Source organism: Gadus chalcogrammus, chromosome 14 (assembly GCF_026213295.1).
Source record: "Gadus chalcogrammus isolate NIFS_2021 chromosome 14, NIFS_Gcha_1.0, whole genome shotgun sequence".
Taxonomy (NCBI): domain Eukaryota; kingdom Metazoa; phylum Chordata; class Actinopteri; order Gadiformes; family Gadidae; genus Gadus; species Gadus chalcogrammus.
Genome location: NC_079425.1, coordinates 15,276,613 through 15,300,710, shown reverse-complemented (window position 1 = coordinate 15,300,710; position 24,098 = coordinate 15,276,613). Strand labels below are relative to the sequence as shown.

Here is a 24,098-nt window from a genome sequence, read left to right as displayed (position 1 = left end):
ATCCCTACGAGAGCTCCCCGCGTTACGGCCATCCGGAGGCGCACAGTGCTTTTGGCCGTGATATTATCCATACAATTATATTATACTATTATATATAGAACGTTATAAGACGCTGTCACCGAGAATTGGCGCGCTGCCAGACGCCGTCACCGAGTGTGAGAGGAGAGTTGACGGAGAAGATGGCGGTTGACCTAGTTTCAAAGTTTATACCCTTTATACTCGGTAATACCGGTGTTGACACGAGTGTATTACTCGGTGTGAAAATGTCCAAACCGCGGCAACCCTGATGTTAACCCCTCGCTAGGGATGCAAACAATTAATCGATTATCGATTAATTGTCGATAAGAGATTACTCGATTAAAATAAATTACTTGCAATTAATCGCATTTTAACCCGTAATTCCCCAACCGTCCACGTGAGGGCGCACTTGACGCCAGACGTACTTGACGCACACGCGGGAACACAAGCGGGAACACAAGCAAAGCAGGGCCGTGTTCCAATACCCGTGCTTCCATGAATATACTTAAAGGAAGTATACTATCCGCACTGGCTACTACGTACATTTTTCAGATGCGAGTGCTGTTCCAAATCGAGTACTCCGTGGTGCACTAACCGGAAATTACGATCACGACTGCCGCCGTGGCTCCTCCCCCGCAATAAACATCCCGCTTTGAACGGTGAACTCTTTACGCCTAGCAGCTATAAAAACTATAAAAACTACAAAATGACTATATTAATGCAGGCTATGTGGAAAATGCGCCGACTTTGGCTCAGCCTGGCTCCGCCTCTTCTGCTACGTAGTTAAGAAGGCTGCCGTTGAGTACGGGGAGTGTCCTTCGATCCACACTTCACGATTAGCCCGTTTTGAGTACGGCATCCGGGTCCTTGAAGTATACTTCTTTTCGCCGGATCTGAATTGGAGTACTGCGTACTCAAATTTTGGCTAGTAAGTACGGACAGTACGGGTATTGGAACACGGCAGGACGGAGTGCAGTATGGAGCCACTTTAAGTTGGTTAATGACGACAAAGACGCCAAATGCACAATATGTGGAAGTATTCTAAAGTACAACAACTAAACGACTTTGTTGAATTACCACCTAAATGTGTCACATTCAGAAGGAAATTCAGCTTCTCAGAAGAATTGCCGCTTATCAATTAATCGATCATCGATCGATAAGATGAAACAACTATCGATTAATGAATTACTCGATAATTTGCATCCCTACCCCTCGCAGAATCATTTTTCCAAAGTGGCATTACCTGCGCTGTATGCAAAACGTCATCGTACAGGGCTCCCTGTACGACACTAAGTTGGACAGGGAGCCCTAAATAGATATGCACTAAGGCAATACCATTTCTGCATTGTCCTGCATTGAATTGTTCTGATTCTGGATGGCATATTTATTTGAGCAATCCTTTATTTCATTATAGACACCTTATTTACAAGTTTATCGAATCATTTACAATTTAAACATTGTAAAAATCTGTGCCCCGTTGATTTAAGTTGGCGTTATGTATGCAAAGTAGGGATGCACGATATCGGCATTAATATCGGTATCGGCCGATGTACGTAATTTTTTAACAAATCGGCAAATCGGTCCGATGAGTAAAATTGGGCCGATATCCACAACCATTATCCTCTAATTGCTGTTCGTGTGTCGGGAGAGGGAGAAGGAGGGGGATTTGGCCATGTGTATAGGGGGATAATTTGCTTATCAACACGGCGGATGCGTGCGCAGAATGATCGCAAAAAGAAAATATGTTTGACCGTTAGCCATGTTTATCTCAGTGTGGTTGCGGTGTTAATTAGCGATGTTGTCAGCTGTTGCCAAGAAAGGGGACGATTCAGTTTTTGTGCGATCTACTGGAAATGAAAAAAAAACGAATCACTGTAATGTTGGCGTGTCTCGGAGACGGGACCAAACTCCCCCCATATGTGATTTTGAAATGCAAGACTATACCAAAAGAGGCGATGCCAGCTAGCATTATCGTGCGTGCCTAGGAAAAGGGCTGCCTGGACACTGAACTGGTAGTTGACAGGCTCAAGATAGTGTGGGGCAGGCGCCGCAGAAGAAGAGAAATATGCTTGTTTTGGATGCATTCCGGACACTTGACGAAGCCCGTTAAAACTCAGTTGCACTTAGTCGTCAAGCCATTTAAGGACAATCTGTGCAAGAGGTACACAGAGTGGCTCCTGTCAGACAATTAGTCACTGACGCCTACTGGATCATTTAGAAGCCAGCTGTGCATCTGCTCTGTACATGTATGCTTGGAAATATGGATGCTCCAAGCATGGGATGCCATTTCACCGTAGAGCATCATTCATGGATTTAAGAAATGCTGCGTATCAAATGCCCTTGATGGGAGCAAGGAAGACATTCTGTGGGAGGGGTTCGTTGAGCATCATGATAGTGATGACAGTGAGCATAGCGAGGCAGGGGATCTCTGTGAGGAATAGGCCTGGTTAAAAAAAAAAAAATTGCAATGAATTATCAACAAAAAAGAGTTAGAGGGTAGAAATCAAGATTATGTCAACAAAAAGCCCTACTCTGTCTCTCAGTTGCTAGTACTGACTTGGATGAGACGTAGACCACCGCCACCCCCTCCCAACATATATTTGATCAGATTTACACAATTCACGTGGATGTCCTGCCCGGTTTGAGTTAAAAAGGGTGACTTTCGTCAAAAGGTGACGAGTTTGCCCCCGAGGAGCGGTTGTGATTAGCTCAACCCAGGCCGGTTCTGCTTGAAGTCTGCCTGACCGAGAGACGGCCCAGACGCATGATGCGCCAGAAAATAACATGAGCTTGCAGATTCCTCTGGTTCCCACGCTATGTTCAAGCCGGCAGGCAGCAATAAGAGGGGAGCAAAGAGAAGAAGGAAAGAAAGCTGAGTAAGCAAGTATGAAAGAAAGGAAATAATTAAAATAAACTGAAAGTCCTGACCGCTTGAGTCTTAAGTCTCAGGACTTGAGATTTAAGTCTCAAGTCCTGACCCATCAGACTTAACCTGAACGAGGCTTAACTCTGGCCTCAAGCCTGTGGCCAGAGCCCCATTGCACATAGAGAATACCCCATTCCCCCAACCAGGAACCTCCTCTTCCTCTCCCGCCTCCTCCTACACCCCAACATATCTCACAGGAGATAAGAGCCATCCTGGAAAGCTGGATAAACTCAGGGAATGACACACTGGCCTCCTTTAGATCCAGCACAGCGTGTCTATGGATCAACTTATGAGTTCCACAGATGGTCTATTTTACCAGTCAAATGGCACAGGGATTCAAATAAACCTTTTGAAAGGATTCGATGCCTTTGGCTGTGTAACTTGCTTTTTGTTTTACATGCCTACATACAAACACATTTACACTTGAATGACAACATTGGTGTACCAAAATCTTATACAAGTTATAATAGCCACTCCTTAAATGTTCCTGCATGAATCAGATTACAAACAGGCAATAAAGATAAAGCAGGCTAAAGATGGCAGCGACACTACAATGACTCTGCAAATTCCATCCAATAAAAATGCTCCTTTTTTTTTTATACTTGATTATGTCATAGAGTATCACACACAAGTCTTGATTTTGTTTTTCTTTTCTGTACTAGTGCGACAATAAGGGCTTTAATCAATGCTTGCTGTAGCCATGACGATAGAGTTGTTGCTATGGAGTTGTAAACCGAGTTGAAAACAAGGGAGAGGTGCTGCATAAAAAAGGTTTTCATCCAAAAGCTTTATAGCTTAGAAACTGCACTGGACAGAGGACAGAGAGCCCATCAGTGGCCGTGCACAGGGCAGCAGGGGCCGGCTCAAGAGGTGCTTTGACAAACGTGAACCCTGATGAATCAGCGGTGTGGACCGAGACTATGAGCTCAGAAAGAGCTGAGTGGTGGAAGTGGTGTTGTTAAATAGCAGGGTGCTTATGGCCTTTGTGTGAAACACAGAGCCCTGCGGCAACACATACCCCCCCTCCTACCGCTCCCCCTCTGGTCTTTATCAGCTAGGTAGCCTCTTACCCCACACACAAACCACCACAGAGGCACCACGCTCCCCCCTTCCTGTCCCTGCATTTCAATGTAAATGGCTGGTCTGAATGGCTGCAGCTGGCCCATCAAAAGGCTTGCGGGCCTAGAGGGCCCTGGTGATTTCAGATGCAGCCTGGCCAGACCAGCTCCCCCCCCCCCCGCCCCTCCATCCCTCACATGGTCAAATCCCCGCCCCCCTACCCCCACCCCCATACACACAGACACACTCATCCCATCAGCTTACAGTTTATCTCCACATGCACAAGTATGGAAGTAATGCTTACGGCTGGTTTTGGAGCAGGGGTCAACATGAAGTTATGTCTAAGCCTATCAGGAGTGGGCTTCAGAGTTCATTTTTTATACATCAGAGCGTTGCGGGGTAGTTTAGAGGAACCGCTCAGATATTCTGGTTCGGAAACCAGCGACCGCAGGCCAGAACAATTGCACAACAGTGACAGGGGCATTACCAAGGTTCTCCCGTCGGCTACACTGTCTGGCCAGTTAACCGCAGATAACTGCTGATACCATGGTTCTATGAGAGAGCTTTTTAATACTCAAGACAACAAATCAAAACAGCAGCTGGAGTCTCTGACATGGCAGAATGTGAAAGTTTGACTGGTTACTACTATGGCAATAACATCAAAATACAACCCACACAGCCTACCGGAATGGGACTTAAAATTCTTCCCATCTATTCAAATATTACAGTCGGCCACCATCTTTAAAAAATGAAAGCAGATAATGCACTGGAAATGCATTTACTTTCCATGTAGTGATGCTATCAACGAGATCAAATGGAAAGCAGTTACATTTCTGGGAGGAAAAAAAATCTGTATCAAAAATCTGTATCAAAGTTATTCTTTCCTTTGATGCAGTGGAGCCACAGTGACGGTAAAATTAAATATAAAGATTACTGCCGTTGAACAATTGCAGGCACCAGGGGAGATGAGAAGTCTTCAAGTCCCAAAATGAGCTCCACCATCCCCATGGACAACTCAACTTGAGCCCGCCATTTTGTTCTGTTTGGCTTAGAGGTGCTAGGGGAGGGAGGGCTCACATCATATGGTACGAGGATGTTTGGTGAGATTGTGGTATATCACAGTAAATTTGACAACGAGTGAGGAAAGAAATACAGAGGGAGCTAAGGAAGGAGGGAGCCGCCATGCTTGTTTACCAAAAGAACCACAGAGCTTCACTGCCCCTCCCTCTCTCTGAGGGAGAGTGGGAGGTCCCTCTCAGACCTGGTTACCTTGGCGACACCAAACACGGGTCAACCTTAATTATTTACATTGGCAGATGGAAGATTCAGCCTTCTAAGGCATATCAGGATATCTATCTATCTATCTATCTATATCAGATATACATAATCAGTTTGATGGTCCTCAACCAAGACATGGTTCTCTGAAAGATCTGATGAATGTTTTTTCTCAGAGGCAAGAGGGGGTAAAAATACAACCATTTGACGAATGAGGAGGAATCTGCCCTGAAGGCGCAACATTTTGGAGTTGTAAACAAACACAGCATTAGGTGCAAAACAAACACCCCTATCTTCCCAGTCCCCGAAACCCATCCAACGAGTTAACAATTATCTGCACTACCCATATAAATTCCAGACATATTACCAGGGGAGAGTGTGAGACAGACAGTAGCTAAAACGGTAACCCCAGAGACAAACAGAGGAAGACTGTACCGGCATACTGACAGGAAGTAGGAAGACAGCCACCAGGCCAACAGGAAGAAGCTAAACACAATCAGCACCCTGAGCTTAGTGGAGCCAAAGAAAGTTTCCATGATGCATCATCATGGGAGAATGGCACTAGTGTGCTCAGGGCTGGAAAGAGGATCCAGGTCTTTGGGCAATAAGGAGGAAAGGCTGGCCATCTGGGAGACCACATCAACAGTCAGTGCCCTGACCACTGGCGCCTATGTGTGGGACAGGATACCCCTATACCATAGCGTGCCTGGTAAACACAAGAATCAGGAGGAGACCCAGATCACAACAAAGTGGCTAACCCCCTTGACCCCACTAAGACCTTATTTCCTGTTCGAGCCACAAGGCCTGGTGTCATTCATTCTTTGGTCAAACACAAATAGCTACGTATTCTGGGTCACCCTGATTCAACATTAAGTAGCATTAACCACACTATCAGAGCACAGAAGTATGACGCAATAGCCAAGAGCAATATCGGACACCCTAACTTCTTCTGGATAATTATTCCTATTAGTTAACAATTCCTTATAGGTTGATAGAGCGATTCAAAAGAAAGGCTGTGGATCCAACAACTGAGGTCAAGGCAAAATAATCACTCTGTTTCTGAGTATCTAGGACTGATGAAAGGTAACCAATTTACTCTTGCTGTGACTCATCCCGGTTCGGATCTGTACCGTTTTGTTTACTAGAGTTGCAATGCAATGTTAGCAGGCTGAAGTTGAGTGCTATACGTCCAAAAACTAAGGAACAACCATCAACAGTGAAACACAAATCCCTGTACATAGTCATCCTTGGTTTGTTTATAAAAAAAAAATGGACCATAAACCTGGAACACTGCAATTAGAAAATGCAATCAACGTGTAAAGCACTCGCTTGCCTAATGACTAACTAAATGACTAGGTGTGTTTCCTAACGGTATGTATAGTAGGTTGAGGAGGCTACAGAAAAGCAGTTTATTGCGTCGTTGGTGTTGTGCATCGCTGCGTCTGCAGTAGTCAACGTGAACGCCCCAGCAAGCAGTACGCGTAGAGAAAACACCAGTGGAAACACTGCAGTAGTGGCCACGGCACCAAACACTGCAGCAAAGCCGCCGCTTTCTCAATGCTGACCAGAGCGGAGTTCAGAGTGTTCATAGTTGAAGCTCTGAGGAGACCCAAACGGAGTAACTTGAAATGATTTCCTACCTGCAGAACACGTTGATGGGCATAGCTATATAATATCACTTCCTGATACAACTAATCCGTTATAACGTGGACGTGCAGAGGAACCGGTTTTAATCTTCCAGGGATTTTATATTTCTCTCTGGGGTGGAATTAAACGTATCACTAGTGATATTTCATGATCATATTGGATAAGGGGTCTGCGACGTATGCGTGTTGTTCAGTGATAATACAGGCACCATAATAACAACAGTCTCCCTGATGTGAATAATGTGTTGTCTGCTGTCGTGTAATACTGCTCTTATTGATTTATTGTGGTTGTAGTGACAAGTATAGTGGAGAAACACATAACTATACTGCTTCGGTCAGTGTTGATGATAATAAAGCGGTCATGTTGTCTTGTTTTCGGCCATGTGAGCTTCTCTACACCTTGAATATTGTAGTTCTTAGAAGAAAAACTAGCAATCGACACAAAAAAAACAGGACCTTAATGGCCCCAAAATTGTATCTATACCAGTCAAACAGTTTGCCCACAATTAGTTTTCGAACACCAAAACAAAAAGGGCCGACCAGAGGCAATCATCAATAATCACGTAGCAGCTCTCAACCAACCTGTGGATTCGCTAGCATAAGCAACCGAGCCAAAACAAAAGCAACCCACATTTAACGTGATGAACTCACTCGAAACAACACCGCATGTTTTAAACCAAAAATGTGTGTATATTGTCAAAAAGCAGAAAGCAACTACACCAGTCCGTCGCTACACCAAGGTTACGTCGCTTGGAATGCAATGCCTGTGGGTAAGCAAGGGTCAATTTAGCAATGTAATGAAGACCATGGTTTGCTTACCTGCGTCAGATGCTCCACAGACTTTAAATTTGAGTATCAGACTTTTACAAGAGTGCCCTTAGGTGTTCCCGACCGATGCTAGATGTTCCCATTGGTTAACGTCGTCATTTGTTTCATTAATAAAAACATCGGAGTGAACTCCCTGCGCGGCTAGCGCTAAAGAAGAACAACACTCAAATATTTCCAGGATACGCGCATACAAACACGAATATTATTGCTTCTCCAGCGACCATAGTCCGTTAAATGTCCAATAAAAAACGAAGGCTTAGTTTGAGGGCGAAATACGTCGAAATATCATATTATGTTCCGATTTAATCCCCTTGCAGACCCGTGCGAACGTTCTCGAGCGGCCTTTGACTTCAGTATCGGGATGGGTAGTATCGCGGTACAAAACGTGACTTCGCGAGACTACAAGTACGATGCCTTGTGTTCCCGCGAGACTAAGGGGGCGGGGAATATAAACGCTTCGAGAGCTAAGACGTTGAATGTGATTGGCGCGCACGAGAGGGCGTACACATGGTCGAAAACGACCATTTTGGACCAACCAAGGCCATTTTTGTGTGTGTTTGAGGCGTGTACATGGATCTAACATGGCTTACGTCGGCGAACAGTTTACATTGCAGTAGAATAAACTAATTTCTATAGTTTGAGGAACAATCAAAGTACATGATTGTTTGGTATGTGAACGATAATACACGTATTACGATTAGGTTTAATAGTTTCATTATCTCGTTGTTGTTGTTGTTGTTGTTGTTGTTGTTGTTGTTGTTGTTGTTGTTGTTAGCAGTAGTAGTAGTAGTCGTGGTGGTTGTTTTAGTAGTTATGTAGGCCTATTAGTTTAGCAGTGATTATTATTTGTTTTATTGATTCCAGAGAAATGTGAATCGTAGAAAAGGAAAAGAAAAGATAAATTTAATTAAAGTTTAAATAATATTTGCAACCAGCATTATCTCTTATTAACTCTTAGAATTAAGAAAATGCAGTGGATATTTTTGTGTATAGTCTCTACATAATGAAAACTCATAATGAAGGTCCAGTTAATTTTAATATAAAGCAGGACATGCCAGTTCACAAGCCAAGCGCCAGAGTGCCCGAAAGTGCCCGAAAAAGAAACAAAGCTTCAACCCAATAAGAGAATATATTTCTGGAATATTATTGAATTGAAATTATTGGTTGGCTTTTCACACGTATATTTTATTATTATTAGTAGTAGTAGTAGCCTAGTAGTAGTAGTAGTAGTAGTAGTAATAGTAGTAATAGTAGTAGTAGTAGTAGTAGAAGTAGATCATCTGTGCTATTGAAAAGATGTGGACTCATAATATGAAAACAACTTTCCCTTGCATCTGCGATCTGATGGAATTAAACGCAACACTGGCTCACTCTGGTGGTGGTGGAGTTTCTTCAGAACGTAGACAAAAAGAAATGCAATGTAAACAAAGCTGCTATCTAAACCAAGAGAAAAAGTGGCCCAGTGATCTAGTAAATATAAATATATACACACAGACACACACATATATACCCACAAACACACACATACTTATCTGCACGTACATGTAGCCTATATACTTATCCACACACAGACACACACACATACACATAAACACACATATATACACATGCATATATATATACATACATACATATTTGCATAGATACATACATATTCACATATACACACGTACAAAAACACACACACATGCATATGCATGCAAATACATCACACGCTGTTGTACAGCGTTATGGCTGCAGGCACAAAGGATCCATCTGCCAAAGCTCAACATAGAGGGGATGGGAGGGGTTGCCCAAGATGGACTTGAATTTGCCCCTCATCCTCCTCTCCACCACTACCTCCAGACTGTCCAGCTCTAGTCCCACAACAGAGCTAGCCTTCCTCACCAGCTTGTTGAGTCTGTTGGACTCCCCAGCACGCCCCAGAAAAGAAACAGTGTGCTGGCTACCACAGACTGATAGAACATCTTTAGTAGCCTGCCACTCACGTCAAAAGACCTGAGCCTCCTGAGGAAGAGTCTGCTCTGACTCTTCCTATAGAGGGCTATTTAACGTAATCTCGTAAAAATAGTTGTTCATGGATCATGGAAACCGTACTTTTCAGTCAAGATGGGAAGCAGAGTATCTGTTCATATAATTCAAAGGTAAACCCATGGGTCTAGTTTAATGACAGTTTGGGAATTTGTTTGAGTGATCGGAGAGACCAGCCCATCAAAAAAGACAGAGAAATTATCAGGTAGAGTCTAATACATTCACTACAGCAATACTAACACCCTTAGTAGTGTTTCCCCTAGATTTTTTTATAGTAGTGGTGCTGTGAGTTGATAACCTAGCAACGCTAGGGGTGTGGGGCCATGCTCCCCCCGGAAGAACTTTTTGAACTCTTTGAAAAATTTGCAGATTGAGCTTCCAAATATGACATAACAACCAACAGAGTCAAGGTATCTGCTGAGACCAGATTTGTGCAAATGTGCTTTGAACTTGGCAGAAACCTTTCTGCAATTCTATTTATTTATTTTTTGCACTGGCGCTGACAATCCAGCAGCGGCAGTGCGCCACTGCTGAATGAATATAGGGGAGACACTGCCCTTAGTGATCATTCAATCTAGAGTATGACCTCTGATATTAATATCTCCAGGTATAATATAGCAATCAAAATCTGTAGATATGATTGACAGCATTTCAGAAAAATCATGAATGAAATTGGAACAGCATTTGGGTGGTCTGTACAAAACAATTGGTAAAAACTTTTCAGGACAGTACAGAGATCCTCAAAAGTATAGAATTCCCCAATTGAGATTTGTTTACATTCAAAAGTCTGCAAAACAGCAACACCCCCACCTCTCTTTGCCGACACAGCAGACCTCTAGAAAATTAAAACTTGGGGGGGCTGTTTCAATAAGTACGTTGCACTATTGCTCTCTGACCATGTTTCACTTATAAATAAAAAATCTTACTGGTGTGTTGAGATTATATAGACTAATAGTGATCTGTTGGCAAAATTTAAAAGTGCCATCCTAATTGGTGGTCTAGTGCTGGGAGTTAGATAAGCATACTTAGAGTCTGTATTAAATAAACACGTAGACTGCGAGTTGACCGAAACAGCAGTCCATGGCCAGCCAGAGGACGGCTTCGCAGGCAGAACTGGGGGGTCGCACATCACCGGCTGAAGTTGGTGCGGAATAGTGGCAGGCAGCGCCGACATGGAGGGCCGTTGTCCATGGCTCATACCCAAAGAAGGAGAGCCATTTCCTGGAGAGGCGCTCTGCTGATCCAGCCCATGCTAACCTCTCTCTCGCTGGGTCGTGGTCGCAGAGAGTCGATGGGCTGTGCTCTCAGATGCGATGGTTCAGCATCAAGCTTTGTGGACCAGGCTGCGGTGGCACAATCCGCATCTTGACCTATCTCGTCCAAGATGTCTCCATGGTGGAAGGCAGGGCTTCGATGTTTTGTTGGTTGCAATGTATTGGCACCATGGGAGGCAGGCCATGTAATTGACCTGGTGAGCCCACCTCGGAAACGGCCAGAGGAGCAGTGCACATATCATATGGAGAGGTTGTGGATGGGAGACGGCTTCTGTGGAATTAAGAGTAAGTTAGTGTTGTCCAAATTGAGCTCCGGTGCCCCGCTGCCCGCTGCCGAGGTACCAGCGCCCCGCGGCGGTGGTGCCTCGGTGCTGCCCGCTGCCGGGGCTGTGGGGCCTTGGCAGCGGGGCTCCGGCGGGAGACAATTGCGGTCAACAATCCCTTTCCCCTCCATGTCGCGGTTCAGTCTACTTCAAATTGATTTGGAAGTGGAAGAACCAGAGACGTTGGAGATCCCGACGCAGTCGTTCAAGATTCATAATAACGTCAGGAGTTGCACACAGCTTTTGGCCGTGATAATATATATTATATGATATAGATATCTATCTATAATATGATATTATTTAGATATAGAGCTCCAGGACTCCCGCCGGAGCACCCGGAGTGTTCTAGAATATTTACAGATCACGGCCAAAAACTGTATGCGCCTCGCCATTGCGATACATCCACTGTAAACATGAACGCATGGTACCGCGGCCACAAGCTGCTCAGGGCCACCGCCCCTAATTAAACATACCTGAATATATTCGTAACCTATTACTTTATGATTGTTTATTTTCTTATCCGCAAATTTTAGTCTTACCAGGGACACAACTAAGATTCAGTTCCTTTGCTTGAGTACTTTCTTGTACTTTATACAAATAGCCACAAGCGACCAAGAGGTGGCGACCACCAACATTAACTTTGTTATTTCGGTCAAGAAGTCTGTGGAGCGTTACATTTTTCTAAGTGTTCTTAAGTGATTGTGATGACCTTGCCAGTAATTGATGCCAACCTCCTTTGTCGCTTGCGGCTAACACACCACTGTTGTTTGGCATGGTCTTTGGCTGAATCCTAAAATGTGGGTATAGATCTTTTTATCTTAACCCTCATGGTGTTTTTAATATGCTCATAATTATTCATATAAATATATTGTTTCAGGTTTAATCTTGAACGTCCCAAAAATATCTGAGGACAAAGTAATGCAGCATTTTAATACCCAGGAATAAATGTTATTTTTAATTAGATGTGAATCTTATGGGTTCCAATCGTATTGAGTGTTGTATAACACAACCATCCAAACACTCAAAAGATTGTTTAGAAATCAATCCACCACAGCAATCTAAATAATATTTCCAAGAAAAAGAAAAAAACTCATTCAATAAAATGCACACAAGGTTTTTCAATGATGAACTGATCTATCCATTTTTTCGTTTTCGTTTAGCATATGATTATAATATTTTAATATTTGTGTTATTACCACATGAATCACTTGAAAATAAAATAATTAACGCCGACAAATGTCTCTACTAATGCGCAGTTTTGCGCAACTAGTGGGTTACTGAACAACGTTATGAAACGGGGAAGTTTAATCTATTTTACAAAGATCACCAATACTATGCTCGTTTTTAAAAATAATAATTAGATGATTCTAAAGTACTGAAATTGATCAGTGTTTCATTATGTATAGTTTTTAAGGTTGTTGTATTTACATAGGACGCTGTAGTGCTGTGTTCTCTGCGCAATGCAAACGCAATGCACGTCTTTGTGTAACTACGTACCCTCACGGTGACTTAACTAGCAAACAGCTAGGACACAGGCAAACAAACCTGCAACGACGAAATACGATTTCAAGCTATGCATTTGACGCCAATTATACCATTGGATTAACGCGACCGATATCAACATGGCTGCTTTGCTTTTGCAGCGCCGTGCGGGCTTGTGTAAAAAACACAGTGCTACCTTACTGAGGACCCTGTCCTTACGGAATACTATACAACAACCATCCGTGAACACTGGTGGTGATGCCAGCCCTCTGCTATTCAAATGCTACAGCTACACAAAGCAACTGCACCCAGGGTTACAAAGGTTAATTTCGGTTCAGACTAGACCCCAACCTATACCCCTCCAGGTAAGCTGTGTTGTGTCTATCGATCTACTCTGAGATTATGGCATCAACCTTTGCATGTGAGGCACCTTTGACGAAAAATGCCTTCAATGACTGTCATGAAATCCGCTAAAACTCTGTCTTTAACTATAGAAAACAACCTACATACCGCTGAATCCAAGGTTATGGGAGATAAACAGAATTCTGCTCAAGAAACACCTGTTGACCTATCCAGTGTGTGCAATGAATCTCTTCGGTAAAACATCCATACTCTATTGATCTCGAATCTAAAATGAGGAGACATAATCCTCACTGAATCCCCTGACGTATTTCTGTTTGATAACAGACACACACTTCTTTAGCACATCCCAGTCCAAGAAGGAGAAAAGTAAAAGTGATGGGCCGAAGGGGCAAACGCCTGAAGAAGATGATGGTAAAACATTTAGTCCTTTATCCTTTGCAGCATGTCATCGTTACATTGACACAAAGAGTTCTCTCCCCATCTATGTCTCCCTCATCATCTCTCACTGCCTCCGCTCTTTCTTTCTCTCTCTCCAACTCTCGATTCCACTCACTTTTTTCAACCCCCTCCTCCCTCTCTTCTCTCTCCCAATCGGTACCGCTCACCCTCTCCCTCGCTCCCCAGAGGAGAAGAAGCGTCGTGAGCAGGAGGACCAGATGTACCGTGAGCGCCTGCGGACTCTCTTCATCATAGCCCTCATCATGAGCCTGCTGAACTCCATCAACACCAGTGGTGGAAACATCTCCTGGAACGATTTCGTCCATGAGATGCTGGCCAAGGGGGAGGTGTCCCGCGTTCAGGTGGTCCCGGAGAGCGACATAGTGGAGATCTATCTCCACCCCGGGGCTGTGATCTTCGGAAGGCCCGTACGTCACTCTGATCAAACTCTGTGTGGCATCAAATGAGCAAGAGCGTTGTGGATTTAATACTTACACTAGTCTAGTGATATCCACTAGATATCACTAGACTATCCATCCTATGTCTATCTCTAGGTTATCCTTGAGCAACCCCTACCTTCTCTTTAATGGAAATGTCTTTCAAAAATGTATTTTATCAGTGTAATGCTGCATACACAGTTCTGCATACATCATGTCCTCAATGATCTGCATTGTGTGTCAGAAACCACGCAGATCTTTGCAGAGTTGGCCTTATTTTGCGTTCGTGCAGGACCCTTGAGTAGATTAAGCATTTTAGTGTGTCTTGTGTTGCAGAGGCTGGCCCTGATGTACCGCATGCAGGTGGCCAACATCGACAAGTTTGAGGAAAAACTGAGAGCAGCAGAGAAAGAGCTGAACATCGATAACAAGGACAGGATCCCAGTGTCCTACAAACGCACCGGATTCTTCGGAAAGTAAGAAGAGGTCCTTGTCCCAAGGGGCTATATTAATATGGTGGCACTTCATTTCTACAACAACAAATAGCTGAATTAATGTTTCGTCTTTTAGATGAGACGGCCAACATTTAAAAAAAAAATATGTATCTTTGAGAAAGCACCAAAGTATATAAAAAATGGTAGAAGTATTTCATTGTATTATGATATTAGTTGTTTTGAGATTAATCGATCCCATCGCTATATTACTATATTAATGGTATATGACTATATTATATCAAGAAGAACCCTGTTGCTTAGATGATACACATGTGGTGGTAGTACTTCCTCTGGGGCAAGTAGAATCTGTTGTAAGTGTCTTACCTCTCACCCCCTCTCTCCATGGCAGCGCGCTCTATGCCTTGGGCATGGCGGCCATTGCCGTTGCGATCCTCTGGTACCTATTCCGTCTTGCTGGCATGGGCGGCAGAGAGGGAGGCTTCAGTGCCTTCGTGAGTAGACACCCCAACCTCTTGAGAAAGTCAACAGATATGTATTTTGCCTTACAGCCACATAACGGATTGTACTTTGTGGATGCTATTACCAGAATCAGCTGAAGATGGCGAAGTTCACCATTGTGGACGGTAAATCCGGGAAAGGCGTGAGCTTCAAGGATGTTGCTGGCATGCATGAAGCCAAGATGGAGGTGAAGGAGTTTGTTGACTACCTAAAGGTGAGAGTCCTTTGCAAGGCAGGGCAAGATGGGTCCTTGATTTATGGGATGTCTCTGGGTATTGGGTATATTCTTCCTGCTGGTATGTTTTTGTTTTAGGAAGAATCATTCAAAGCATGATTTAGTTGTGACGTTGCAGTAATTGTTCGTAATCATAATTTGTGACTTATCACTAATGAATGAATTATACTCTGTAATATAAGTAATGTTATATAAGGGTTACACAAATACAGTTCAGTTAAAGATCCCATGGCATGAAAATTTCACTTTGAGGTTTACAACATTCACATGAGTTCCCCTAGCCTGACTGGTCCCTAGTAGCCATATATGATGTTAGGTGTAAAAAGAGCACTAGCGATCCTGCTCCTGCGCAGCCGTCTGCCCTCATATGGGGACATGTTGCCTCCCCTTCTCTGCTTTGCCCGCCCAGAGAATTTCGCCCGCCAATGAGATAATGAGCTACGACTGTTGTACACTTCTTTGTTAATTGGATAACCGTTCTGCTGTTGGTGTTATGGCGCATAACGCGTCGGGTTCTCTGACGTCTCTGGTATTTCCACACTGGGTTAGAACCCAGACAGGTACATCCAGCTGGGGGCCAAGGTCCCCAAGGGCTCCCTGCTGCTGGGGCCACCCGGCTGTGGGAAGACCCTGCTGGCCAAGGCTGTGGCCACCGAGGCCCAGGTGCCCTTCCTGGCCATGGCGGGCTCCGAGTTTGTGGAGGTCATCGGGGGTAAGGAGCTTCCATCTGCTACGCAGGGACACTTGAAATACTTTAAGGTGGTTGGAGCACACACATATTTCTTTACACCTGATTTGATGGCCATTTTTTTTAAGGTCTAAGGTTTGCTGTTTTATAGCCCTATTTTATTGCTTGTTATTACAGGGCTTAGAGTCTATGAAATGGGTAGGAGCACATTTACACTTAAATAAGAGTAAATATATAAAGAAATTAACGCATATGAGCTGAGGAAGGTCTCAATGTTGGCTGTGTAGAGCTGGACATTCACTTTGAGATGGTCCCCAGGAATCTGAATGACTCCATTGTTGACTGGGAAGTCACAAATGATGAGGGGGTCGCTTGTTGCTGGGCTCCTTCTTTTAGTTTACTACACTCTTTACAGTTTTCAGAGTGTACAGCTCCTGGCTGCACCAGGAAGCCAGGCGGTCTACTACTTTCTGTAGGTAGACTTATCACCATTGGAGATGAATCAAGGGTTGTGCCGTCTGCCAGCGTCAGGAGTTTGTCAGAAGGATGGCTAAATGTGAAACTGTCTGTGAACAGGACAGAGAACTCCGCCTTGTGGGCTACATTGCTGATGGTCCGTGCCTCTGAGACAAGCTTGCCCATGATAAGCTGACTGCGTGATAAACTCCGCTGATGGTACTGTTAAAGGGATCCAAAATGTTCTCCTATGTGGGACATTTAATTTACGTTTATATTTGGGAAGGTTGTGGGTAAAGTGGCCAACAGGGTTTCCCCTAGGATTGAGTTGTAGCAGCGGTTTTTTTGGGGGTGAAACCTATGTTATAGTGCGTGAACACGGGTAGTTAATGATTAAATACAGTACATTTGTGTACAAGATCGCTGTCTAGCTTACATATCAAATGTCTTGAGATGTAGGTTAAAACACTGTTTGGATAGGGGAACTTCAAACCAATATAGACTTGAAATGTGGCTTGGCTATGCTATGGTATCTACTCTTAGTAGCCATATTGAACAGCCGAGCCTATTGGATTTTGATGCAAAGTTATAGCTGTTTAAACATTGGTGATATGCATATATTTCACATTAAATCTTTGATGTCTTTGGCTTTATTGCTATGAGATTAAGACCATAGTCCCACATTCACCTGGTACATGTGTGCCAAGTTTGCAGATTTCACAAGCTCCGGTACCAAAGCAGTTTATGTGCTGGTGTTTGGTCGAGTTGTGGCCATTACATTAGGTCTAAATGGTCTGACAATATGGGTTGCATCTGGAAAATTGTTCATCATGACGAATGGTGCATGTATACCAAGTTTCATGCATGTTTAATTGCACTTTCCGAGTGGAATTTTGAGTATTTTGGGCTTCAAGTCCTTATATAGCACCCATCCTTTGCATCCCTAACTCATTTTACAAGCCTAACGATTTATACTGTTATTACTGTTGAGCAGGGTTGAGCTTGAGCGTTTTTGAGAGGCCATCAATGTATGGATCCATCACATGACCATTAGCAACAACAAATTATTGAACTGAAACTTTTTAACAACTTAACAGGCATCTAAAACAAACATACCTGGCTCCTGAACGAGGCCCAGAGCTCGTCATTAGCTGTCATTAGCTCTCCTCCCTCTCTCTCCTTCCTCTGCTCTCCACTCCTCAGAGATTTTAGCAGCGGCGCTCAAATTGCGCAAATTGTAGGGGCAACACTAGGCCCATGTTGAAGTCCCTGAGGACGATCACGACGCAGTCCGGGCTCCTGCTCTCCACTTCTCATATGGGGGGGGGGGCAGCTGGGCGTTGAGCCTCATGCACGTCAGGCTGCGGAGGGATGTAAATGGCAGCAGATTCAAAATAAATGAATTCACGCGGAGGTCAAACGGTCTCCAGGAGGTACAAAATGTATCTCCTGCGTTCGGCACGTCAGAGCTTAAAGCTGGGCGGTAGCAGGACAGAGTCCGATGTAGAGTCACACAGCCACTAATCAGCAAAACACAAACGAGAAGACGCAGAAGTCGCGGTTTACCCTGACAAGAGGTCACAATTCATCTCATTTTGTCAAATGCTGACATTTGGGAGGAGTATTCCCAGTAGAGGTGTTCATAGTCCTCTCTCCTTATAGCGTGACAGAGCCTTGGCACACTTGCCTCTCTTTTGCCGCCTCACTGTTTGTCCAAACGGCTCATCTTTGACCATAATGTAAAGTAAATCCACAGTTAAGGCAATAAATCTGTGACATAAATCAGTTGTTATTGAGTCACTGGTATTTAGTATCTCGTCCCTCATGAATTAATCGTAGTGGAATCACAATTAACGGAAAACAACAACATACAGTATCGCCGTGGTGGCACCATCTTAGATCTGATATTCTATCTGAATAAATTATTTCTTCCTGTTCGTGTGTGCATGTGTTTGACGTGTAGGCCTGGGAGCAGCTCGGGTGAGGAGCCTGTTTAAGGAGGCACGTGCACGTGCACCGTGCATTGTATACATCGATGAAATTGATGCGGTGGGGAAGAAACGCTCCACCAACATGTCGGGGTTCTCCAACACGGAGGAAGAGCAGACGCTAAACCAGCTGCTGGTGGAGATGGACGGTGAGACCATCTCACGCACGCGACACACGCACAAACATACTCTACATACAGACACGCATACCCCAGATATGGAGCTTCTACAAACGCCAGCAGAATATGGAAATTATATCTCATGATGGGAACATGACGAGCCTATGGCCAAATTTATTAGGGTGCCAAGCACAACACATGTTTCCTGTGCTTAGTGCTCTCCTCTTCTGTCTACTTCTCCTCTTTGCCAGGGATGGGAACGACTGACCACGTGATCGTCCTGGCGTCCACCAACAGAGCAGACATCCTGGACAACGCTCTGCTGAGGCCGGGCCGACTGGACAGACACATCTTCATAGACCTCCCCACTCTACAGGTAGGACAGACACGTCGTCATAGACCTCCCCACTCTACAGGTAGGACAGGTATAAACCTTCCCTTGTGTCAGGTAGGACCTTGGGGATTGACCCGACAACCTTCTGGTAGGATAAACATAACCGCTACTGTCCCTGTCCCCCCCATAAAAGCCTTCCGCAGTGTTAATGAAGCAGCATGGTTTGTGTTAACATCTCTAGTTTGCTGGTTGTTCTTTTCCAGGAGAGGAAGGAGATATACGAGCAGCACCTGAAGATCTTGAAGTTGACCCAGCCAGCTGACGTCTACTCCCTGAGGCTGGCCGAGCTCACCCCGGGCTTCAGCGGTACAACACTCACCATCGGCATTAACTATCTAGTCGTTGAGCTTTATCCAAAGCAACCTGCAGTGATTTAAAAAATGCACGACATCAATGAGCAGTAGAGGTTAGGGCATCTTGCTCATCAAGGCCTACAAGCAGATTGCCGGTATTCAACCCAGAGTTAAGTCGAACACCCTAAGTATGGAGTATACTATCCAGCCCATGATATCAATAATACACCCCACACAGCTCCACACTAGACGTCTCAAACAGTACACCGACCGCTGCCACGGAACCTCTGCCCTTCTCCAACCCTCCCCATGTCTCGTCCCCCAGGCGCGGACATCGCCAACATTTGCAATGAGGCTGCTCTCCACGCCGCCAGGGAGGGCTACAAGTCCATCGATACCTTTAACTTTGAGTACGCTGTGGAGCGGGTCATAGCAGGTAGGAGGTCGGGAGGGACACGGCTTCATTGGTACTATAGATGGTATCTGGGTGATACACATTGTAGTGGCAGGAGGCAGGCCTCTCCAGTGAACCTGTTGGACTTTAAACAGCCTGTGTGTGCGTGTGCATGTGTAGGGAGTGTTAAGAAGAGTAAAATCCTGTCCAAGGAGGAGCAGAGGGTCGTAGCGTTCCATGAGTCCGGCCACGCCTTGGTGGGCTGGCTGCTGGAGCACACAGAGGCTGTCATGAAGGTACACACACACACTATACAATACACATACTTACATACTCATGTTGCACAATACACACTACACTACATAAGATACACATTCTGCACTGTACATTTATGTACTGATTCAAGATGTGTTGATGTAAGACTCTTTCCATGGCATTGGAAAGGTACCTCTAAGTAGGCATCTATTAAAAATGAGACGTATTGGTTCGGAAAGCAGCCTCGCTGCAATCTTAAACATTTTTTCATTCAAGTTATCTGCAAACAGTATCTTGGTTAACCATTTCAAACGTAAAACAACAGGTTTTATCCATAATAATGCTTTTTAAAAGCATTATGAAGGATGTATGCTGTCTGTTACATTGGCATCATGTGATTGCATGCAAGATCTTAAACTATCTACCTTGTTGATAAAGAAGTTGCTAAAGTAATTAGCTACATCATATGGCCTGGTGTTGAATTGACCTGCACATTCTACATACATTTGAGAATTGTATTCTTAAATGGGTTGGTTATAAAAAAGTGTTCCATAACGTCATAGTGGATGGTGTTCTGTGATGGCAGGTGTCCATAGCACCGCGAACCAATGCTGCGCTGGGATTCGCCCAGATGCTACCGCGGGACCAGTACTTGTTCAGCAAGGAGCAGCTGTTTGAGAGGATGTGTATGGCTTTGGGGGGGAGGGCCTCTGAGGCCATCACTTTCAACAAGGTCACCACAGGTACTGTCTTTATTGTATTGGGAAGTTTAATAATGAACATACACTTGGATCCTTAAGTGTGTAAGACTCTATTCTAATTGAATCCTCTAAATACATGTAATGTTTGGGCGGAAGGACAGCATGCTGCTTGTGTGTGTGTGTGAGTATGTCAGTGTGAGAGAGATTATGATAGCTTGTGTGAGAGAGACAAGAAATGAGGGTAATGTGAGAGTGAGACAAGAGAGAATGGTAGTGTGTGTGAGAGATAGAGTATGATAGTGTGGGAGAGACTAGGGTTTTGTGCAAGTGATTAAAAAAAAAAAGTATGCTAGTTTGTGAGAGGGTACCTTAAAGCGTTTTTACACTGCCAAATACGCCCGTCTTATTTTAAACATTTCCCCGGCATGGGCCGTGTGTTTTCACTGGCCGAGGTAATATCCGGTCTTGATTTCCCACCCCAATGTCCCACCTTATACCCCTGAACATATTGGGGGTTTCATTTTCATGTAAATGCGATTAAACGGCATCGTGGTATCAGGGGCAATACTTGGGTAGAGGTGCTGTTGACGTAAAATGTGCGAACCACGCAGAAAAATAAAGGATATATTGGCGTTTTTGCACTTTGCACTTAGCCTACACTCGGATGTAGTCTACTCCTTCTTGCATGCCAGTGTGCATTTTTATTATTACAATAATGAAGGCACTAAAAAAATAAAACAGAGTATTAGGCCTGAACGATTTGGGGAAATAATCGAACCGGTTGTCTTTACCCACTCACTGTCCTCCAGGAGCCCAGGACGACCTGCGGAAGGTGACGCGCGTGGCCTACTCCATGGTGAAGCAGTACGGGATGTGTCCCAGCGTGGGCCAGGTGTCCTTCCCCGAGGGGGAGGAGCAGGGGGCGGTGGGACGGAGACCCTTCAGCCAGGGACTACAGCAGCAGATGGATCACGTTGGTTACACACACACACACACACACACACACACACACACACACACACACACACACACACACACACACACACACACACACACACACACACACACACACACACACACACACACACACACACACACACACACACACACACACACACCAAGCGGGACATTTCCAATACTCGGTGTTGGCTGTCAAACATGTCTTATATCCAATATTCTGAAGACGTTTGCTATCAGTCTGTTTACCCTGGGCTACATTTTGATTATAGTAATAAAGGCATATCGTTGAACGTCATTTTAACCGACTCGCAAGGAATCGCGAAGAGGTTTTTGTAAAGCAATAGTACTTATGAGTTTCTCAGTTGGTAATGCTGTAATTTAACAATGGAGTAACTTAATCTATTTTTAAAGTAAATGGACCATTTAACATTGATCAACCTGCACAGACTTGGCATGCTTTCCTAATGCGGTCTATGGTGAGGCACAGCGGGATCGCTAAATACCAACCACCTCTTCAACCAAATTACCTTTGGCCATTTTATGACAATGTGCTTGTCTGTTCATGTGAGCATTTGCATTCAATTAATCGATACAGAGAATGGATGGAATTTTACTGATTTAAGCAGAACAGCAAAAACACACTAGGCCTACCTTGTAACAACTGAGAGAATTGTTTCTCCAGTACAAAAGTTTATTTGTGTACAAAGTCTTCAAATAGTGCTCGACAATAAAGCGGGGGCGCGAAAGACCGATTTCGCTCCAAGTCGAAACGGGTTTAGCGACGATAACTTCTGAATCCCGAAAAGCGTTTTTGCGTGCTTGATTAATATCTATTTTTTAGTTTTAGACCTCATTAGATCCAACATATTATATCATAATTATTATTTATTGGTTAATAGCCTGGGAAAGCCTTAGGTAATTGATATCGTAACACTAGAATGTGCTTTAGTTTAGGCCATATATATACAGTATATTGCCTACCATGATCGAAGAGCGATCAATTCAGGAATGATCGGAATCTGTCAGGTATACATATTTAAATATCTGTTCCTAGTTTACTATGCTGCATGAGAGGATTAGCTTAACGACTGCTTCCGCCAAAATTTTCACCAATATGGGCATCTCTTCATATTGGTAAGAACCCGACAATTGTTTACAATTTCAGTCAAAAAGATTTAACCATTCACGAGTCGACATGTACGGTCGCTGTCTGGAACACGCGTAAGCGTGAGCATCATTACTGACAAGACGTCTCATTCATACCAGGACCATGAACACACGCCTTAACTCTCTCACGCTCACACACACCCCTTTCGAGTAGACATGGAGCAGTGATGATGTCATCAAGTCGGAGCAGGATTTGATTGGTTGTTGTACTGCATTACTGTGGAACACAAAATAAGTTATTATGTGACGTTAATCCTCAGGAAGCCAAGCTGTTGATAGCACAGGCCTACAGACAAACTGAGAAACTGCTGCTGGACAACCGAGATAAGCTGACACTGGTGAGTTTTCACTCTCTCTTCAACTCCCCTTGTTAGTAATTGGCTGTAATGCGGCCCTCACACTGCCACTTGGCGGTGCTATTACTCTGTTGGACAACAACTGCCGAGATAGTTTGGGAACCACATTCTTCTACATTCCAGTTGGCAAACGCACTTTTGGACCGGGAGGTAGTGAACTACGAGGACATCGAAGCCCTGCTGGGCGTGCCGCCCCATGGGCCCAAGAAGATGATCGCCCCCCAGACCTGGATGGAGGCCGAGAGGGACAAGCAGGACTCCGGGGAGGAGGAGCCCAGGCCTCCTACCCGAAGCAAGGATACCCAGGAGCCCGACCCAGAGCTGCTTTGACACACCTGCCCCACAATTTGCTCTCTGGCTGCAAGGCTCTATATGCTAGGTTAAGCTAGGATGTGCTAAATTTAGATGGGCTAATGCTAGGCTGAGCTACAGCCAAGCTAGACTTAAGCTAAGCTAGCCAAATATACAGTGGGCTGAAACGGACTGTGTGTCCATTTTCTTTCGTGGTTGATTTGTTTGGTCTTTTCCAGTACAAATCAGTTGGCATCCTCAAAGGGTTCAATTGTGTTTATATAAGAATGAAAAGGTTTTGTTTTATTGTTCCTATATGTGAGCTTGACATTACCAAAGGCTGAAAAAAGTAGATCAGAGCTTCAGAAAACATAACACACAAAGCAATGTTTTAAACCAAATTTCTTGATCTGCTAATTAATGGGAAATACAGCCTACAGAATTAATTCAGCTAGCAGTGTGTATGGCTGAATTAAAAGCATAGCGAGTTGAAGAAGACGAGTCCACACCTCCAGTGTAGACTTCTTCAGACTTCAAAACTGCTTCTGATGACTGATGTGTACATTTGTGTAAAAATGCTTAAAATATTTAAAAAGTATTTGAAATAAAATAACATTTGGACTGTAATGTTTGTTTAATTTGTTAACTTTGAAAGTTTAAATTTAAAATCAACAGTGCAGATAACAAATCTAATATTACATTTATTCAGAAGAGAAATTATCAAGAAAAACCCACTATGAAGTAAAAT

General features: G+C 44.1%; 1 protein-coding gene and 1 long non-coding RNA gene across 2 annotated transcripts in view; one reads left to right on the top strand and one right to left on the bottom strand.

Annotated features, from left to right (window-relative positions):
• The window catches only part of LOC130403823 (uncharacterized), a 57,815-nt gene extending 49,680 nt beyond the window's left edge, over positions 1-8,135 (bottom strand). The window contains exon 1 of the long non-coding RNA XR_008904125.1: positions 7,744-8,135. This is a non-coding gene — a long non-coding RNA (uncharacterized LOC130403823). The remainder of the gene's footprint in view (positions 1-7,743) is intronic.
• A 4,571-nt stretch (positions 8,136-12,706) lies between these two features.
• On the top strand, positions 12,707-23,996 carry spg7 (SPG7 matrix AAA peptidase subunit, paraplegin). The gene is made up of 17 exons (XM_056608306.1): positions 12,707-13,227; positions 13,357-13,459; positions 13,550-13,636; positions 13,850-14,091; positions 14,437-14,576; positions 14,944-15,046; positions 15,142-15,267; positions 15,838-16,000; positions 18,396-18,569; positions 18,791-18,915; positions 19,137-19,239; positions 19,552-19,662; positions 19,801-19,916; positions 20,462-20,618; positions 21,386-21,549; positions 22,964-23,041; positions 23,183-23,996. The coding sequence occupies exons 1-17, from the start codon at positions 13,003-13,005 to the stop codon at positions 23,387-23,389; spliced, it is 2,424 nt and encodes an 807-aa protein (XP_056464281.1). The 5' UTR covers positions 12,707-13,002; the 3' UTR covers positions 23,390-23,996.
• Positions 23,997-24,098: the final 102 nt, after the last annotated feature.